Source organism: Leptonychotes weddellii, chromosome 11 (genome assembly GCF_054177405.1).
Source record: "Leptonychotes weddellii isolate Sample4059 chromosome 11, ASM5417740v2, whole genome shotgun sequence".
In the NCBI taxonomy this organism is placed as follows: Eukaryota; Metazoa; Chordata; class Mammalia; order Carnivora; family Phocidae; genus Leptonychotes; species Leptonychotes weddellii.
In genome coordinates, this window is record NC_138379.1 from 20671673 (window position 1) to 20692519 (window position 20847).

Genomic DNA, 20847 nt, shown 5'->3' on the forward strand with positions numbered 1-20847 from the left:
TTTTTTTAAACTCCACCTCTAATTTGGGTTAGTTTCTTGACCAGTCCCATTCTTGTGGATGTCTTGTTACACTTAATCATATTTTAAAATTAACTTTTGTATGGGGACCAGCAGGGGCATGATTACTTTATGAAGTGACAGTTGTAATCTTGTCAGGAAATGATGCATAATCACAATTTTTGCTTGGTCTGGGTAGGGATTTGCACATTTTAATATAAAAACGAGTCAACAAGTCTGAGCTTCACAGAATTTATACTTTTGAAAACTAAGTAATAAAACCACACTGAGATTTAGATTGCTAAATCCTGAAAAATAATCCTTTAAATATAAAAATATATATTTATGTAAGTATAAATATATAAATCCTTTTTTAATATATAGTATATTAAATAAATATCCTTATTTAATTATCCATTACCCTGGACCTTCTCACGGGCCGCTCCACCCTGATTGGCAGAGGTTGATTTAAAAACAACAACGACAAAAAAAAAACAAACCCTGTGTGAGAAGGTCTAACTTCTTAATCCCAGCTGTTTCCCTCTGGCCAGTCCTTTATTTTTTATTTTTGTATATATTTTTTATTTTTTTTATTATGTTCAGTTAGCCAACATATAGTACATCATTAGTTTCAGATGTAGTGTTCAGTGATTCATCAGTTTCATATAACACCCAATGCTCATCACATCACGTGCCCTCCTTAATACCCATCACCTGGTTACCCCATCCCTCCACTCCCCCGCCTCCTTCTGCAACCCTCAGTTTCCCAGGATCAAGAGTCTTTCATGGTTTGTCTCCCTCTCTGATTTCTTCCCCTTCAGTTTTCCCTCCCTTCCCCTATTCCTTCCCCTTCCACGCTATTCCTTGTTTCACATATGAGTGAAACCATATGATAATTGTCTTTCTCTGCTTGACGTATTACACTTAGCATAATCCCCTCCAGCCCCATCCATGTCAGTGCAAATGGTGGGTATTCATCCTTTCTGATTGGCCAGTCCTTTAACTTGAAGTGTCTACATAAAGCAGACAAAGCCCCACCAGAAGTGCTTGAGAAAACTAAAGCTAACCTGTCATTTCCTTTAGAATAGTTAGGAGCCTGAAAGTGAAATTTATTTCAAACCTAATCTGATATTCTCCTGGAGCCACTGTGAAAGAAGAAAGCAAGCAGGTTTTCTGAAGACAACTAGGCTAACAGACCTGAATTTGACTATGCCTGTGCAGTCAGTGTTTTGCGAAGGTTTTTTTTTTTTTTTTATTGTGGTAGTTTTTGTTGTTTTTGTTCGTGACCCACAGTAAATTATATAGATACATAGATATAGAAAGATGATAGAGATAAATGAATAAATAATATGTACACTGACTCAGCTGCAACAAAAGGTGTTTGAAAAACTTGCTTTTACTACATCTTGATGCGTTCTGGTATTTTCTGTTCTTTTTTAAATGTAGCCCCAGAACCCATATGAGTTCATCAGAATACAACTTGTCTCTTGAGTCAAGATCCGAGGATTGAAAATAGCCCAGAAGGCTGGAGGCCAAATTCACATTCTCTCTCTCTCTCTCTCTCTCTCTCTCTCTCTCTCTCTCTCTCTCTCGTAGGGTGCTACCTGTTTGAATGCAGAGGGGCAGGAGGGAGGGTGGAAAGTGGAGAGGCAGATTTCTTCCTGATATCTCAGTTATTGGCAACACTGAGTGTCTCCTTCATCAGACTAAGCTTTCAAGGAAAGGGCCAACCTTTCTATATCTCAGTCAGGAATGTGAGATATCTAATATGATTCTGGTCTTCTCAAAAGAGAGTCAAACTATGACTCTCATACAGATATCAAATGAACACAAGTTAAAGATTTTATTTAATTCTTAATGAGGGAACCAGGTGGATGTTTTAACCCATTCAAAGGAGAATCCAAAGAACAGACACAGGCCAGGAATATTTAAATGAATGTCCAAATGGAAGCAAAAATAGCTTCTTCCTCTGTAGGGGAGGGATGTCAGGTGAACCTCTCCCCACAGGATACGATTTGCATTTCTAAAAACAAGAATTATTTTGCATTTCTCAAAGTTACCTACAGGACAGAGCTGAAAAATAGCTTCCTTAGGGTCAGAATCTGATAACCCTGAAGGCTGTGCTCCAGACAAGATAATGTAGTGTTCCATCAAAGCACAAAATACCCATTCCTGCCTAGAACTGGACTACTCTGACAGCTGGTGTGGGGTGACAGCTTGTTCTAGCTCTTAAAAAGCTCCAAACTGGAAGACAAGTCAGGAGTAGAGCAAACTCAGCTTAAGAACCATGTGGCAGTAGGGGGCAGCAAAGCTCCATCCCTAACGAATGCACACTCAAAAAAGAAATTTGTAAAGTAGGATTGACCCGGAGTCCATGGACTGAGTCCATAAATCCCCCGAGATTGTATGCAAAAAGGTTTACTTTGTACATTGTTCTGGGGGGAGTCTTTTTTTTTTTTTTTTGGCTTTAGGTCTGATGAAACTATAAAGCACTTTCCCCAAGTATTGGAAATTCCATGTCCTAATTGTCATATTCACAACTTGGTTGCCAAATTAGCTTCAAATTAGAAACACCTGAGGGATTATTCGGTTGAACCATACGAAACTGACATTTCAACTTACATATATAGATTCCTGGTCGCCCCCACTCTGATAGAGCCAATGGGTAGATGAACATCTGAGATCAACTACCATCTTCAGGTTCAAGTTTAAGAAAATGGACTGTTGGACTCCAACCCACCCCAAGGCCTAGATGTGTAACCCCAGCCTATTCTGGCCACTCTGAACAGTGAAAACCAAGATGGCATTAGGACCATCACCCCACCCACTTCACTGGGGGGCTTTCTCAAGGGGTCTGATCTGAGGACCACTAGCCTCAGAGTCTCCTGGGGTGCCTGTGAAGATGCATATCATTAGGTCCCATGCTAGAGCCCCAGAATTAGATGGCTGAGCAGTGGGCCGGGGAATCTGCATTCTAAATAGGCTCCCAGGTAACTCTTCAGCAAAACAAGAGAGTAGGTAATCCCAGGAGATAGGCGAGACTATGAGCTGAGGTCTATCAGGTATATCAAAGTATAACTGTTAAAATGGTAAAATCATGGCTCTCATTCAAATATAGAATAGACATGTGTCAAAGGTTTTGTTCAGCTCATAAATTTATGACAGAACCATTAGGTGGTAAAGCTGATTCCAAGAGCATTTGAGGAAAAATAATTTATATAAGCCAATAGGAAAAGCATTTCAAAACAAACAACAAAGAATCTTAGAGTAAGATCGCTGGGTTAAATAAGAAGCTAGTTAATATCCTCCAGGCTAATACAACCATAACCTTTGGGGTTATCTTTCCTACCAGATAGAAAAATACAAATTAACACATAACTTCGCAGTATCTGGCTATCATCAAACAATAAATAGCAAAGTCAAACACAGATACATTCAGCTAGAAAATTAAACAATCCTTGGGTGACTTCATTAAATAATTCCCCAGTAGGACTTTGAAAGGACATACAGCCCAACATTTTGCCTTATTTCCAAGTTTTAAATAATTCTTTTCTACAGTGAGCGAAGATAGTAGAACATTAAGCGTGTGGACCCTGCTCCTCTGGGTGAGACAATTCAGACTAGAGCATATATTCAAACACAAGAACTACTTGATTCAGAGGGAGGAGAAAACTGTCAGAAGTCACGTATAACCTCCTCGGATTTATTTCAGACACTAGCCATAATCACTTCCTCTTCCTTTTGCAAGTAAGTGTTTTGTCCTCTTTCTAGTTATCTGACTTACAAACTCGTCATTCCCTAATAATTTCTCTTAGAAGTTTAACTGAATAGGCTGCTAAGGTTTTCAGCTTTTTTCTTTTGTGTTTAATCTAAAAATTCAGGCACTTTGTTTAAACATCAGAAATATCCTCTAATTTTTATGAAACAGTTGTGCACCTCAGGGATTAAACTTTGAGCTTCATGAAACATGAACTGAAATAGAAATACTGTGTGTCCCAACTCAACCTCCATATTTTTTCATAACTTCTTTTGCCTTTAGAGGGATAGCTTAGGAATGAATATATCAGTGTTGGGAATAAACATCTGAAGTTCAGCAGTGTCTTCATTTCAGTTCCTTCTATGAATTTCAGGTAAAATTAAAATGTAGTCGTTTTTGTGAAGTAATCTTTCAGTGGTTTTCTGTGAGATGACAGATCTCTCTTCTTTGTACTTTTTTTGTATTTTTCCTTTTTTTATTATTCTCTTAAAACTCACTTTACTGATCAAATTTGCCATTCTATGAGTTATTGATAATAACAGCATCTACCATGTATTGGCTAAGTTTTGAAAAAATAATTGAAGTTTTATTTTAAAATAACTTTATTGAGATATGTTCCACATATAACATCCACCCATTTCAAGATAGTTATACACTGATATTCATAGCAGTCTTATTCACACTAAGCAAAAGGTGGAAAAAACCCAAATGTTCTTCACTGGATGACTGGATAAACAAAATGTGGTCTATATACAGAGGAATATTATTCAGCCTCAAAAAGGGAGGAAATTTGGGGCACCTGGGTGGCTCAGATGGTTAAGCATCTGCCTTTGGCTCAGGTCATGATCCCAGGGTCCTGGGATGGAGTCCCGCATCGGGCTCCCTGCTCAGCAGGGAGTCTGCTTCTCCCTCTCCCTCTGCCTCTCCCCCTGCTTGTTCTCTCTCTGTCTCTCTCGCAAATGAATAAATAAAATCTTTTAAAAAAAAAAAGGAAGGAAATTTTGACACATGCTACAACATAGATGAACCCTGAAGACATCATTCTAAGCAAAATGATTCAGTCACGAAAGGACGAATATTGTATGATTCCACTCACCCGAAGTACCTAGAATAGTCCCATTCGAAGAGGGCGAAAGTAAAATGGCTGCTGCAGGGGCCGTGGGGAGCGGGGGAGGGGAGCCTCTGCTTGCCAGGGACGGAGTTTCAGTTTGGGAAGATGAAAACATTCCGGGGATGAATGGTAGCGATGGTTTGCACAACAATGGGAATGTACTTAATGCCACCGAACTGTACACCTAAAAATGATTAGAATGGCAAATTTTATGTATATTTTGCCACAAGAAAAAAGAAAAAACTGCAATTTCAGATGTACAGGTTAAGTTCCTTTTAGTAACTTTACGAAGTGATGGAACATCATCATTAATCAGTTTTAGGTAATTCTCATCCCTGCAGTAAGATCCCTGACACCCATCTACAGTCAATCCCCATTCCTACCCCACCCCTGAAGCAACCACTAATCTACATTCTCTCTCTATAAATTTGCTTTTTCTGGACATTTCTTTTGTATATATGGAATCACACAAATTGTGGTGGCTTCTTTCATTTAGCATAACATTTTTGAAGTCTGTCCGTGATGTAGCATGTGTCTCTAATATGTTCCTTGTTTATTGCCAGATAGAACTTCACTGTGTGGATATACCTGGTTTTGTCTACCGCATTCGTCAATAGATGTTTAGGTTGTTTCTAGTTTTTGGTTATTACACATAATGCTACCAAGAACAGTCATGATTTTACCTAACCCAGAGACAGCTTAAACCTTTTCTATGCCATATGTATGCTTACATATATGTGTGTAAGTATGTGTGTATATATGGGTGTGGGTGTGTGTGTATAATACGTGTGTGTGTGTGTGTGTGTGTGTATAGTTTTTTTTTCTCTCTAATCCTGCAAGGCAGGCAAAATTAGCTGCATTTCACAGAAGAAAAGAGAGGTTAAATAACTTGAGAAAAGTCACCCAGCTAGTTTTGCTGGGCATGGACTAAGGTCTGACTGTCCGCAGTGACAGGGGTGACAGAGGAGAAAGAAGTTTAATCACTAGCGGCCTCTGGGTTCTCAGTGGAGTTGGCCCCCTACCACGCGCTCACAGGCTCTCAGGCGGCAGGTTTTGGGGACCTAGCCTCACTGGCAAGGAGCCTCACAGAGGGCATTTCCCTCAAGTAAACTACTTCTCTATGGGAAACCAGGGGCTCCAAGGGGCCGCCCAGCAAGCTCCTGCTTTTCCCAGTGACTGTAATTCTGCTTGGTAATTTAGATTACATTTTCCAAGGGTAGGGGAAGAGTTTACCACAGTGGTTAAAAGCAAGGCCTCTGGAGCTGGACTATGTGAGTTCGCATTCTGGTGTTGCCACTTAGTTCTGTGGCCTCGGGGCAAGTTATTTACCCTCTCTGTGCTTCAGCTTCTTTATGTGTAAAATGTGAATAATAATGGCGTCTACCTCACTGGGTTGTTATAAGGGTTCAATGAGATGATAGAGAGAGAGCAAAGACTACACCAGCACCTGGCCATAGCAGACCCTGAATAAGTATTGAATGTGGTTAGTGTAGTTACTTGCTACAGAATTATCCTTGGAGTTCCAGAAGCTAAGAAGACACACAGGGCCCCTGCGTCCTCTTGGCTGTCCATGAGCACTGCACATTATGCCCCAAACTTCAGTCTGTAGGCTTTTCCAGTGGTGCCTGCCCAGGTAGTAAGAGGAGTGGCAGTTGATGACCATTGTCCCTGAGAGAAAGTGTCCCCCTGGTAGCTCATGGGCAGAGAGGGCTCCCGCCCAGACTGCCCACTTCAGAGAACACTTCATTTCATGCTTTCCTCCAGCTTCCCTTGCCACCCTGATGAGCCTATCTGTTCCCCGCTCTCTCCTGGGGCTTCCCCACCTCTTCTGCTGAGCCTGCTGCCTGTCCTCCGCCTCCAGACAGCTTGTGTTTTAGGTGAAGACCAGAGCTAGCGGTGGCTTGGGAAGGCTTCTCTGGGGGTTTTCTGTTCTGGTTCCCACCCACCCACATATGCATGGATTCAGTCTGGAGTGGGTGAGTCTCTTCTAGAACTGCTGAGCCATCCCCTTCAGTTCCAATGGAAGAACTTAGCAGAGCTAAATCTGAAACCAGGTAAGATGGCACTCCTTAGCAGCAAGCCGGCTGATTGAATCAGGAGTGGTTTCATGATTCCTGAACTTGACCATATTCTTGAGAATTTAGACCAAAAAATTCAAAGAATCGGGCTGCAGTAGTCCATTAATAGGAAGGTCTCTGTACCTCTTGGGGATCGGGTATATAGAAGAGCAGAGCATTTACACAGAAATGTGAGTGTGTGAGAGACAGACAGACAATCTTAGGGTCTTAGCTCTTGAAGGGTTTCCAGTCCAGAGTCCCAGCAGTACCCACAGAATGTCCTCCCTTTGGGCTAAAACATACTATTGTGCCCTCAGGGGCCCTCTCCAACTGGTTTAAGAAAGCACACCACAGGCAGCAAAACTGTGTTTAAAGCTCATTGGCAAGAGGTCAGACAGAACTAGGTTTGAATCTTCTCTATCATTTTCTTAGTTGTGTGACCTCAGGCAAATTGTTCAGTCTCTCTGAGCTTCAATTTCCTCGTCTAAGGGGGATGATACAATTGACTTCAAAAACGCACTCAGATGATTACACAACACAATGAATGAAATCCTCAGGGTGGTGCTTGACATATAGTTGATGACCACTAAGTGATAATTTAAGTATTATAATTTCTATCTTCCTTTTGAATAGACCTTTTATCATTATGAAATATGATGGCTCTAAATTAGCAGCACCAAATTTCTTTTGCTAGTATTTACACAGTATATGTTTATACTTTTAATTTTCAATCTGTGTCCCAATATTTAAAGTTGTATCTCTTATAAACAGCATATTGTTATTTCTTCACCTGATGTGACCGTCTTGGTCTTTTTGTTGGAGTGTTTAGCCCATTTACATTTAACATAATGACTGCTGTCGTTGTGCTTGTCTACCGTCTTGCTACTGGGTTGGCCTTTCTGGGGTCTCAACCAAAAGCCCAGGAGGTTTGCCAAAGCTTCTCCCCGCCTCTGCAGGACTCAAACCTCTGGCTCCTCGGCATGATCTATTTAGCTCTTTGGCTCCCCAGCTGTTGTTCTCTGCTGTGCTCAGCTTAGGAGTCAGCCAACAACTGGAGGGAAACACGTATGCAGATTTCTCATGCGGTCCTCTCCATCATCCTCCCTTTGAGTTCCAGCTACTCCAGCAGCCTTCACCTCTGATCTCAGCCCAGTAAGATGGCAGCTTTCTGCTCTCATCCACTCCTCCCACCCCCACCCCACCCGTGATTTGGGAAAATGCCTTCGGGAAAAACCAAGATGACTGTACATTTCGCCTCTCTTAGGGATCACAGCCATTCAGACTTGTGCTGAGTGCTCTCCAGCTCCTTCAAACAGTTGCCCTATATATTGTGTCCAGCTTTTATCATTATCTTGGCAGGAAGATTAATCTGATACAAGCCATTCCCCTCTGGCTAGAAGCAGAAGTGTTACACTACTTCCATTTATTGAGCCCTTCTCAAAACTGCCTTAGAGTGGGCATCAAAAGTTTCTGTTGGCAGGCGACTGACTTGATCCTAGTTCAGTCAACAGGGAGAGGAATGACCTTATAAGTTGGCCCCCAGGGGCGCTTTGGTGGCTCAGTCCGTTAAGTGTCCAGCTCTTGGTTTCAGCTCAGGTCATGACCTCAGGGTTGTGGGATCGAGCCCCCGTGTTGCACTTAGTGTGGAGTCTGCTTGTCTCTCTCCCTCTGATCCTCCCCCACCCCCGCTCGTGCTTTCTCTCTCCAAAAAATAAATCTTTAAAAAAAGAAAGTTGGCGCCCAGACAAAGCTGAGATATTTAATTGATATCAGACTGAAGTTTAGGCATTTGTTAAAAGTTATGTGGCCCCGAGAACCTGCAAGAATTTAGAAGCCTCTATTTATAGTGCTTCGGATTCTTCTCAGAGGCCCAGACCTAGGCCAAAAGACCATGGAAAATAAGAACCAATTTAATGTGTGACTTGGTGAGAGGGGCATACTTCTGAAGGGAGACTGAAGAACGAGGCAATTAGATAAGACAATTGCCTACAAGGTCACGTCTCTTAGGTTATGAAGTTAATGAGTAAGCAATCATAAACAGCATCCAGTGTCTCTGGGGATTCTGACAAGAGTCAAATATGCTTCACCAGTAAACTCAGGAATGTGAAGAACAGTCCGCCAAAATTACTTGAAAAGATGTTTTGGTGTCCTTCGGTCAGGGTGAGAAGAATCGCTGTGCATGTCTACAGCTCTGGGTCGCATACCCAGAGGAAATTTCTGGTCGTTAGTAACCTGGGTGAACAGAGAGGGTCCATGCCTTCTTTAGTGAGTGGTTTATCAGCCAGGGTCTAGTCAGGGGGCAAAAGCCGCATCTACCAATGGAACAGAGAATTTAACATACAGAATTGTTAATCCGGTATTGGACAAGTCAGCTGGCAAAGAGGAGACATGGAGGAATCTCAGAAGTGGAAAGTGCAGGAAGCAGGTACCACCCTTAGAAGGAGGGAAACAAAAGCCCCAGTTGGGGATGGTTGACTTCGAAAGGGCTTGGAGGAGGGCCCAGGCCGGCTGGTACTGCTGGCTCTGAGGGGAGATGTCCTGAGGCTGCCTGTGGGAGGAAAAGCTGCAAACTGATCCCAGGTGCTGCCACTGGGCCCACCTGTCTGCCCCAGGATGTTGACAAAGGCAGGAAACAGGGATGAGCGGTCTCTTCTCACTACCCCCACCCCACCCCAGCCTCCCAGCCGCCCTCCAGTGCCTCCTACAGGCGGAGCCCCGCAAAGCGGAACTGGGGTTTCGGACTTCCAGCCCCAGCACAACTGGTTTTAGACTTCCAGCCCCAGCATCCCAAAATGCGGAAAAGGCCTGAAGCTGAGAGACAACAGCTTCACAAGCAGCACGCCAGGAAGTTTAGACTCAAGTGTGGGAAGATTTAAAAGAAACAAACTAGAGCACTAAGACTTTTATGTAAGGAAGGAATCTATGCATATTTGGTATTTTAGACACATGTGGTATTTAAGAGAATAAGGCCCTGATCGGTGACAGTTTTATAATCCATTTTAAAATGTATAATTGAGTAATTAATTAAGACTTGTGATTTTTTATGGTGTCATCTAAGCTTAAGTAGAGTGTGAAAACATTTAAAGTTTCCCTTATTTATAAGCTTAATTTATTAGTTTCTCTATAAGAAGTTAGAAGGGGAAGATTTTATATGCTGTCAGAAAAACTGAAGTACTTAAAAAAGAAATATTAAATTTATAAATGTATTTAAAAGTGTTTGAAGTGCTGAGCTAAGCTTGTAAATAGGACCAAGTGTTATTTAAAGAATTCTCCAAAATTAATGCTAGAATCTGCTAGACTTATAAATAGAATAATAAAATTTGTGAGTTGAACTTAAAAGCCAAAGAAAGGCTTTTAAATTTGTATCTTAAATTGAATATTGATTCTAAAGACATTATTAACAGAATTATTTATTAAATGAATACTAATTAAACTTATTAAAATACTATTTTTAAATCCAAATGTAAACTTAACGAATTTTTCAAGAAAAAGACCCACTGAAATCTTTTCTGCATAGGAAATCAGCCATTCAGGACAGCAGACTCTCCACACCCTCACTCCCTCCCCTCATGAGGTTTTTTTAGAAGTGGCTGGAGAAGAGCAAGATAGGCAGCTTTGCTTCTCCACTCTCTGGAAACCCTGAAACCATCTCACCATGTAGCAAGCTGAGGAGGATATGCCCCTGGCTTAGTTGTTCTGCTTCCTCATCCTCTACCAAGCCAGGACACCTCATGGAAGAGAGGAAGGATGGTCACTGGACATGGGGTAAAAGAACCCAAGCCTCAGTTTCCCCATCTGCAAAATGGGAGCGATACCTGCCTTGCACAGTTGTTGTGAGGGTCCGTGTAGTGCTTGGCACACCAGGGCAGAGTTTGAAGCTCCCTTTTGCTGGATCTTTCCTGGGTTAGGGCCAGGAGGTTCTTGCCTGAGCACACTGGCCAGGAATACTCCCGCTTACTTCTTGGCAGGAGAACTTCTTCAAAGACCTGGCCTCGTGCCAACAACAGGCACATGTTCCGGGCCCTGGAGGAATCAGGCCAGGAAGGAAGCAGCCGGCTCGGGAGCAAAGCACCAGCCCTGTGCACAAATTAGCGCTGCACAGGGACTGGCAGCCTCGGGCTGGAGCAGGAGGGGGGGGCTGCTGCAGGGAACGGCTGAGACCTGGCCCCCATCTGCGTTCCCGGGTCACTGGGCCACGTAGCCTCAGCTGGAACACGGTTAGAGAGCAGCATGGGGAAGGCCTCTGCCTGCGGAGAAAGCAAAGGGGGTGGAGGTCTTTTGTACAAATAGGTGGGAGGGAAGGAGTAGCAGTCAGAATTACCACCGTCCCATTAATTCGTCCAATGCACCTGACTTAGCACTTCCTCTGCATTGCTAAGCCCTAGGCAGGCAAACACAAATCCCACATACTGTTGCCTTCCTGGGATAGCACCTGCACACGTGTGGAGGCAGAAACATCTCCTACCTGGAGAAGAGGTCGGCAGGGCCCGCAGGGAGAGGGGGCAGCTTCCAGGACACTGAACCACCCAGTGAGCCTGACACCTGTTCACAGGGAGTCACAGAGCAGCAAAGGAGGCCAGAAAGCCAGCTGGGGTCAGCTTGGAAAGGACCTTGAAGTCACGTTCAGGTGTGTGGATGTTTTTGGAAAGCTGGGAGAAGTTTTAACTAGGTTTTAGAAAGATCCGCTGGGGCCGCCCATGGGGAGAGATGGAATCTGGAGACAAACACAGGGAGTACCCGGTGGCAGAAGTCCAGACGGGAGGATGCGGGCCTGACAAGCATATGAGATTAGAAATCGGAGAAAGATCTGAGCAAGAGACTCCAGAATCCTAGTGAGTGTGGGAGTCCGGGCCAGGGTGGGTGGAGGTCTGGCTTGAAGGCCCCCGGACACCAAGACCAGCACCCGCCTGCCCACTGCAGTTTTCATCTCCGCAGGGCCCTGGGCACCCCCTATGGTGGCTTTTCTCCTTCCAGGAGAGATGCTAGCAGTCCAGATGGAGATCATGCTGTGCTGTCTGGGTGGGCCCGATGGAATCACAGGGCCTTAAACATGGGAGGGGGAGACAGAACGTAGGCTGCTGCGATGCACTTGATTTGAGAGGGGTTCCCCCCACCGTTGCTGGCTTTGACGCTGGAGGAGGTGGCCCAGAAGCCCAGCATACAGGTGGCCTCCAGAAGCTGGCAAAGGGGAGGGAATGCATTCTCCCCAAGCCTCCGGCCAGGGGCACAGCCCTGCCGACACCTTGATCTTAGCCCCATGAGACCCACGTCACACTGCAGCCTACAGAACTGTGATAATGAATGTGTGTGGTTTTAAACCACTCAATGCCATTGCCATCTGTGGTCACTTGGGATGGCAGGGACAGGCAACAGAAGCCGATCGTAAGGCTGGCTCGAGTCAACTGCAGAGAGAACTTCTCTAGCCACCCGACCCAGGGCCGCCCTCTCCTCTCCCCCAGCCACTGCATTTTGTCATTTGATGTCTCCCAGTGTTGGTCATTATTTGAAATGTATCTGTTGACCTGATCACCAGCCTTCCCCCGTTGGATGGTCTCCAGGAGAGCAGGCAGGCCCCTTGCCTGGCTGTCCGTTGCTGCATCCCCAGCACTAGAAGGGCCTGCAACGCGATGGCAGCTCCACACGTACTCGGTGAGTAGCTGAGCAGATGTAGGAGTCGATGTGACAGTGCACCGATGAGGTGAAATCCGCCGAAGCACAGCTCTCTCCCACCTTATGGCCTCAGAAGGCTCAACACGAATGGACATGCCCCGCTTTGCATCCCCCAGGATTCCCAATCAGCTTGGGTCACACCGTGTTGAATGCTCTTACTAATAAGCCTTCAATCTCAGGTCAACTCTGCTCCAGCGGTCCTAGGAAAACCTATGCAGAGAGTAGCAGATTATAGATTAAAGTTTCCATCTGCCAAACAGAATCGGAGGGGAGTATATGAAGAGAGAGTCCATGAGGAGTCACGGGAAGTGTCCCCTCTGGCTCAAACGCTCGGGAAGAGCCCAAGCTGGCTTTAGAAGAGGACTGGCCTTCCCAGACTGTGTTCGGTGTTTTTCAAGCTCTGCAGACGGGCTGCTTGTCCAGGAAATGACCTGCCAGCCCAGCTGAGGATGGCAAACAAAACCCGGGGGACACCGGCCAAGGTAAGGCTGCTGCCGAATCCTGGAGCAGAGGCAACAGGAAAAGGGACGTGGAGGCAGGGAAGGCCAGCAGAGAGCGTGAGGACAGGATGCATAAAGAGCCCGGGGACTGCGGCGCTTGCAGATCCAGTCAAGCCACACAGCACGGGGACAGGATGACGTGTACAAAATGATGTTTATTGAATCTATTTTGGAAACAGACAACATGAAAGGTTTTTGGTTTGTGAGCTCACCCAGAGCTTGCAGTCGTGATAGCTTCCTGTCATTAAAACGCAGCCACCAGAAGATCCTAGCTTCGTCTCATAAAGGGGCGAAAAAGTGCTTGCCAGCACCACCACCGTCGCGCTCGCGACAGGTCTGATGGCTAAAATGCCCATCAACATCAACAAAAGTGTCTCTGTACAGTCTGAAATACCCACGGCACAGGATCAGGCAGAGACATCAAAGGTGAAGTTGTAAACTGGCTCACAGCCAGCAATTAAGTACACTGGGTCTACACTGACACTCCCGTTCTCAGCCTGAGCGCTCACGTGTTTAACCGATGGTTGCTGGCCTCATCAGGGGCATTTAGTATAAGGACAAGGCATTTACAAGCGTGTGTATCATTAACGTTGGAAACTAAAGAAGCATACCCAAGCATGATTAATGACTTCGCCTGGATCGATAAATACTAGTCCCGAGTGCCAGTAAGCACAGACACCAGCAGTCAAATAAATCATCATGTTGTTACTTACTGATGTTCTATTGCTAATGCACGTTAGTCAATTTGTGGACTTCATCCAACACATACACAGACCTTATTTTTTGTTTGAAATTCTCAGAAGGTCTCCTTTGGACATTTCTTTCCACGTTCTCTTAGAAGAATAAAAATGAGACAACGTTTTAAACTAACTTTCCAAAAGTACAAGCTATCCAAAGCATGACTCTGGTCATATTCCAGCTCTTCACCCAGAAGGGATGTGCCGTCAAGACTTAGATATGCTTAGAAGGCCGCCTTCCCTGCTGGCAGCTCACACTGTCCTCGTCCTCTCCCAGCCACCTCCTGCCATATTGGAAGCCAAGCTGGCTCATGTCTCATTAACAGTTTCCAAAGACTAACAGGACACCTAGAAGGTACCAGAAGGACTCGGGAAAGCCTTCTCTTTTTTCTGGAGCTGTTATTGGTGGGGCCAACAGGCAAATACAAAGAGAAGAGGGCTTCTAGGTGGATAAAAAGCCCAGACCCAGAGGGAACAGTGTTAAGGATTCAGCACAGTACCAAAGCCTGCTGCCCCAAACAGCATTTTGAGAGCTCAGATGTTAGAAATTCCAGGCACTTCTTTAATCACAGGGAACGAACCTCTCTCCAAAAGGTCCTGCCCACATCTCCCCCCATCTTCCCCTACTATAAAGCACTGAGACATTGCATTTGCTATGACCCTCTGCTCTTGAGGCAAACGAAGCCTCCCTAACTCAGTGCTATGGACCGTGATGCTCACAAACACAGGCCATTTTGGATTTAAGTCCAGCTGCTTCCAGCACTCTGCAGCTGATGAGCCCTGCCCACCACGGATCACCTGCACCCTGAACCACTTCCAGGCTCTTTTCCTAAGTGGGGGGGGGGGGTTGTTTATTTTCTAGTTTGAAGACACACGCCCTTGGAAATGAGCAATGCAAGAACCTACGTGCAAATATTTGCAAACAAATTTTTTTTGAAACGATGCGCATTAAAAAAATTCAAGTCAAATCCAGGAACAGACTACTTGGTTGGCATCCACTGGCCCCGCACCCATAACAGGAAAATGGTCAGTTTCTGAAATCAGAGCGGAACAAAGGCACCAGCTACTCCACCAGGGAGGTTAGTTCCTTGAGCTTGGAAGGAGGCCAGAGAGGAGAGTGCCGAGGCTTCATCAAAGAGGACGTTTCTCCAGCCGGGTGGCCCCCCGGGGCCAAAAGTCAAAGGCGGCATGTAGGATCTGGATACCGAGCGGAATGACCCTCACCCACCAGAGGGACAACTCTTTTCCAGGAATTCTGAAAGTAAAACAGGAAGGCACGCTCCCAGCGTCGTGCTTGGCAGGGGCCGCTGCCTGCTTTCGCTCCACCCAGAGCAGGGGAGGAGAGGTACCGCTCTACCACCTCTTTTCTCCTGGCAGCCCCGCATCACAAGAACCTACAGGGGATCTCCGGAGGCCAATGCATCCCTGTGGGCTTTGTGTGCGGCTCAGCCGACCTCCCGCGATCATCAAGCCAGCGGCCCTGGGCGATATGGTCGGGAGCGTGGACAGCACTGATCTGGGGGCAGGGCCCGCAGAGGAGGATCCGGAGTCAGGCAAGCAGAATGTGAGCATCAGGCAGTTGGGTCTGTGTGGCTGCCAAGAGGGGGGTCACAGTCACGAAAACGGAGAGGTTCACAACCAGGACACTTGGACTAGGCCTCCAGGAGGAGCCCCTTGGGGAGCTCCGCCCCACCCGCCCCTGCCCGGGGCACGGAGCCTGCTCCCGCCAGTGGTCGGGCCGGGGCTGGGAGGTCCTGGGGGTGGGCATTCAGCCGAGGGAAGCACAGTTCAGCTCGGAGTCCCCCTGGCTGCCCGCGGCCCCCTGCTGCAGGGCATCGGGGCTGTCGGTGATGTTGGGCTCGCTGGAGCACTGCCGGTGCGTTGGCGAGAAGCTGGGCGGCAGGAGCAGGCCCTCGTCCTCCCCGCCAGGCTCCTCACCCCGGCCCGAGTGCATCATGGTGGCCATCGCCAGCAGCTGGATGTCCGAGTGGGCGTTGGCCACCGTGTGCCGCCGGACACCGCCGCACTTCTCCAGGTAGGCCTCGCCCTCCTGCTCCGCCAGGGGGGTCAGAGCCGTCTCATTCAGGGGCCGGCTGAGGGCGGGGGTCGGGCAGGCGTAGCTCAGGCCCGTGACCTTGGGCCGGACCCTGGAGTGGCGTCTGGCTGCAAGAGAAAAACCAGCAAAGACTGTCACTGGGGAGGGGGGGCAAGACCTGCTCCTGTGTTTGGGGCAACGGGGATGTGGTGGCTCCATGCCCAGGAACAGCTTGAGGTACAGACGTGCCGAAAGGCAGGGGAGGAACCTGAAGCGTGGACATGCGGGGACAGAGCGGGGGTGCCCCAGAGGGCTTCCCAGGGCGCGTCAGGTTCTCTTTCCCAGCTGCCGCCTGAGCTTCACTGCATTCGCCCTACATTTCCTTTCAACCAGTCTCCGCTAAAGGCCTGGGCACTGGCTGGACCAGCTTCTAGAAGACACGCTCTGGCTCTGTTCAGCAGGAAGTAGGGGCCTCCCCGGTGACAGGAGATGACTTAGCCCCTCAAGCCTAAGTCCAGCTTAGGGGACCTCAGCTGTCAAAGCGAGGGCCGTGGGACATCCTCCAAATCATCCTGACCGGGACCACGGTGCCCCTCCCACCAGATCAAGGGGCTGTGACCTGCGTTCTGTTCAAGTCATATGCGATTCCAGCAGCCCTTGGCACCATCAAGGGATGGGCGAGACTCCGCAGATGGCCCCGTGGAGGCAGACCCCGAAGACGAGGCCTGGCCACAAATTATTGGAAAACCACTGCTGCCTGAGCACTCCGCACATTCCAGAAACTACGCTAAGCCTTGACATGCAATCATCTTTTGACTCCTCCTAAAAACTGACCTTAAGTCATGATATGCTATTAGCTCCCACTTTACAGATGAGAAAACGGAGTATCAGAGCGGTGATAATTGACCTACGTGCACACAGCTAGGCCACAGTGCAGCTGGGAGTGAAGTGAGGTCCCACTGCAGACCCTGCTCTTCCTAGACACCCCCACACGAAGCACACATAACTAGAATAGGCTGAGTACCTCCAGGGAAGGACAAGGGGTTTCGAGGCAGGAAAAAGCGGATCCATGTGTCAGGGAGGACATATACTGGAGCTGGGGGGAGGGACAGCATCATTCCAGATGCTGGACACACAGCATTTCTGGTGCTGAGCCAGGTGCGCCATCCGGCCACAGCCTGGCTGGAACATGGAAGACATGAAACAGTGGAGACGTGCACAAACAGGCAGGAGGGCCCTTGAAAGCCAGATGGAACCTTCTGTGATCAGACAAGCCGTGGGGGGACGGGGCAGGTTGGGGGTTGTGCTCCAGAAAGATGCACCTGGCAGGAGCTACGCAGGGTTGGAGCCTGAGGGGCCAGAAGTAAGGAAAGCCAGGGCCACGACAAGCCTACATCCCCTCAGTCTCGGTCCGGTTACCTCCCCCTGCTCCTTAAGAGGCACCACACCTCTTCCCCCACATCGGCACTGCATCTGTATCATGAGCTGGCCGGAGGACCCCAGCGAGAATGGAGGGCCGAGGACCAAGTGGGTTCTGTTACACGTCCCTCTTTCTACCAGTGCATACCTCTCCCAGCCGGCCAGCCGCCTACCGCATCTCATCTGGCCCCACTTTCCACGGCTCCCACATCCCTGAGACCCTGAAGACCCCAAAAGAAACCCATCCCTTTCTCAGCAGGGGGAGGCAGTGGGCAGGAAGGGAGAAGCATGACAGGGGTGGTGTTCCTGCACATGGACAGGATCCCAGGGGAAGACCTAGTTTCTAAAGGGAAAGCAAACCATGCGGCTCAGAGACTGTCCTTGGGGACACATGGCCCACTCTGCTTTAGTTTACTCTCGGCTCTTCCTGTGAGTCTGGAGGGCCCGGACACACTCCGTCATCACTTCCAGAGCTCATGCTCCTAGATGGGCATTGCAGTGAGACCTGCCATGTCCATCTGCAAGGCTCTCAGGGGTTCCTGTCACTTGACAGTTTTATAGGTCCACATATACGCACAGATGCACATCCAATGACGAGAGGATAAAATCCGAAGTCTTAGGACTGAGTCACCAAGTCTGTTGGCTCTGAGCCCCAAGGGAGCTGACAGGTAATAATAATTACTTCTCAAAACCAAAGAATAATATGTAGAATTTTCCCGAGTGTTCCCATCCATTTTCTCACTGCTGAGTCCCTATCTCCCTTTGAAACACCAGGGCTCTCCTCACTCTTCCCATTGTTCAGATGAGGAAGACTGAGGCTCAGCCCAATCTCTTAGGCTCTGAACAGCAGTGCCCAGACCTTCCCCACTGCATAATACTTTGTCTCAGGGCTCCACGGATGCCCGCGGAAGACACATTCCTCTCGGACGCCAAGAACAGCAAATGCTACCCCCCAGGAGGTGCTGAACAAGAGGCTGGTATTGGCCAGGAGGGCTGGGTCAGCGGCTCTTCTCTTTGGGGAAGAACGAATAGGAGACAAAATGGCAAGGAGCAACCAAGAAGGAAGAATCCATGCCAAGCATTGGCCGAGGTTCTCTCGGGAGAATGGGGGCTCATACCCTCAACGTTTCTATAATGTTCCCACAGTGTTACAATAACCATGTATTACTTTTATGATCACAAAAATCGGTAACTATAAGACAGAGGCACCAGAAGGGTTCAAAGAAGCTGGGGTCCCATTAAAGAACCATCCTTAAAAATAATGCCCTTGAAAACAATTCATTTGTCTCCTGCTAGCCATTAGAAGCAAGCACCTATGATTGGCAGTTGCAAAATCTGTTGTGGCCCAAACCCTCAACCAGCTGGGCCGGAGACTGGACTAGACGGTTCGGTGAGCCTTTCTCACACGCAGACCCAGGAAGAGAAGTGAGCTGGAGCTAAGGCTGGGCCCAGGACACAGGGTAAGCTGAGGGCCTGGAGGATAGACGGTGGACCCACGCAGCATCTCTAGAGGAAATGACGATCTGTTTGATGATTTCCAGGGGCCCCAGCCCGGCAGAATGAGCCAGGAAAGGTGTTTCAGATGGGTGCCTGCCATTATCCGTCTCTCTTCTCACACTGAGTTAGCCCAGAGGCCCAAAGTCCTTGGGGGGGTTAACAGGGAGCAAAAACAAGAGAGGCCACTTCAGCTGCTGCTGAGAGCTGGAAATACAGTGGGGAGGGGTCCCACGACACCTGTCTCCTCCTTCAACAAACACTCTGAGCTGCGACCTGCAAAACACTGCAGTCACTGCTGAGAGGGAGAAATGCGAACCTGCCACGGGACCCGCCTACAGGGGCCCGAGCCCAGCACACGTGCGTGTACGTGTGTGCCTGTATGGGGTGGCGGGTAGGGTCTTGGGAGCAATCACTAGCTGAGCATCTACTGTGGGCGAGGTACTGTATCAAAAAAGGGGGTGCTTCACTGCCATGCTCGTCTTCGGACCATTTTGCAGAAAAGGAATCTGAAGTCAAGATGCTAATTAACCTTGCAGCCAGTTAGGGATGGAAGCAGGATTCAAGCCGAGGGCTGATGGTGGAGCCCCCGCTTCTGCCCCTTGGGAAGCCTGCACACAAAGATCTGTTAGAACAAGGTCAACAAGTACGGAGTTACCGAATCACTCTATTGTACACCTGAAACTAATACAACGCTGTATGGTAACTAAAATGGAATTAAAAAAAGACAAGGTCAACAAATGACAGGGTGGAGGTAAAGGCAGGAACTTGCTGGGGAGCCAGGAGGAAAAGTCCTAAAGAGCAGTCATTTCGGAGGGGTCTGTTCCAGAGCGACTGACGGACAGAACCCAGACATTCACTCATTCACTCCCTCAGAGCCGAGAACTGTGCTAGGGCCTGGGGTACGAGGGTCCCCACGTGTTCCCTGCCCCCAATGAGCTGACAGTCTACAGGGAGACTGACAAATCATCAGGCAGGACCACCCAGCACGGCAAGCGCCAGGATGTGGTCTGGGCTCCCAGGGAGAGGCACAATTTTTCATCTGGAATGATTCCAAGGAGGCCAGGCCACCCTCTAGCTGGGGCCCGTAACACAGCAGGGAGCAGCTCTGCCTGGGTCCTGTGCTCGGACAGGGCCCCTTCTTCCTTCTCTGTGCTCAGCCCTCTGCAGCTCAGAGACATCAAGTAACTTACTCCAGGCCACACAGCTGAAGCCAGGCCCTTGTGGTTTCAAGGCCCTGTTCCTTCTGTGGCCGGCCCTGCCTCTCTCCTGATGGCTCTTCCCTGCTCATGACTCACAGGAGCGGCCTAGGACTCTTCTGCCTTCTGGGTGGAACGTTCTGGTTCCCAGGACTGGGTGTGGGCAGAACGGAGACCACAGGGGCCGCTGGGCTGTGTTGAGTCCCCTCGGCAGACAGTGTTCCCTCGATAAGCTCCCACCAGACTCCAGAGCCAACCTCAGACAAGCACGTCAGCTGCGTCCCCAGTGGGGTCAGGCCACATACTGGGCTGGGAGCTGAGACAGCTACCCACACTGGTGCTGCCCGCCACCTTCCCCGCCTCCTTCTTATTTGTACCAGGGAAAGCCAGGCCCTGCCACTCAGAGAAGGAACTCTCCCTTAAAGAGACTGATTAAGCTGTGGGCACCTCCTGGGGGCTGAAATGGGTCCTTTCCTTGTAGTGATGCCCTCTGAGCTGGGAGAGGCTCCGGGTCCTGCCACCACGGCCAGCACCCACCTCCGGACCGCCTCCTTCTGCCTTTCACACGGGGTGGGGCCCGGGGGGCCTTTATTCCTTCCTCACTCCCCAGGCGCCCCACTGAGCTCTGGCATTCATCCCCTTGCACCCGAGTGAGCAATGGCAGCTCCTTTCAAACCCCCAGAGAAGCAGAGCCTGGATGAGGCGGTCCTCAGCCCCTTTGTGGGGGACTTGGTTCCCAGGCCTTTGATCTCCCAGGCTCGCAGGAGTGGCCGCCATAATGTGGGTATTGTGACCTCTGCACACCAAGCCCATTGTGGGCGTCTCTCTCCAGGCCCGGGCACCTGAAAGCCCATGAAAGCCTACTTGTCAC

The 20847-nt window shown here is 48.5% G+C and overlaps 1 protein-coding gene across 8 annotated transcripts in view; it reads right to left on the reverse strand.

The window, feature by feature from the left end:
* Positions 1-13227: 13227 nt before the first annotated feature.
* Positions 13228-20847, reverse strand: part of PRR5L (proline rich 5 like) — a 71957-nt gene continuing 64337 nt past the window's right edge. For all 8 annotated transcript variants that reach the window (XM_081798319.1, XM_081798313.1, XM_081798315.1 and 5 more), the window contains one exon: positions 13228-15992. In XM_081798319.1, the coding sequence (XP_081654445.1) occupies positions 15598-15992 (395 nt within the window). In that variant the 3' untranslated portion in view covers positions 13228-15597. The remainder of the gene's footprint in view (positions 15993-20847) is intronic.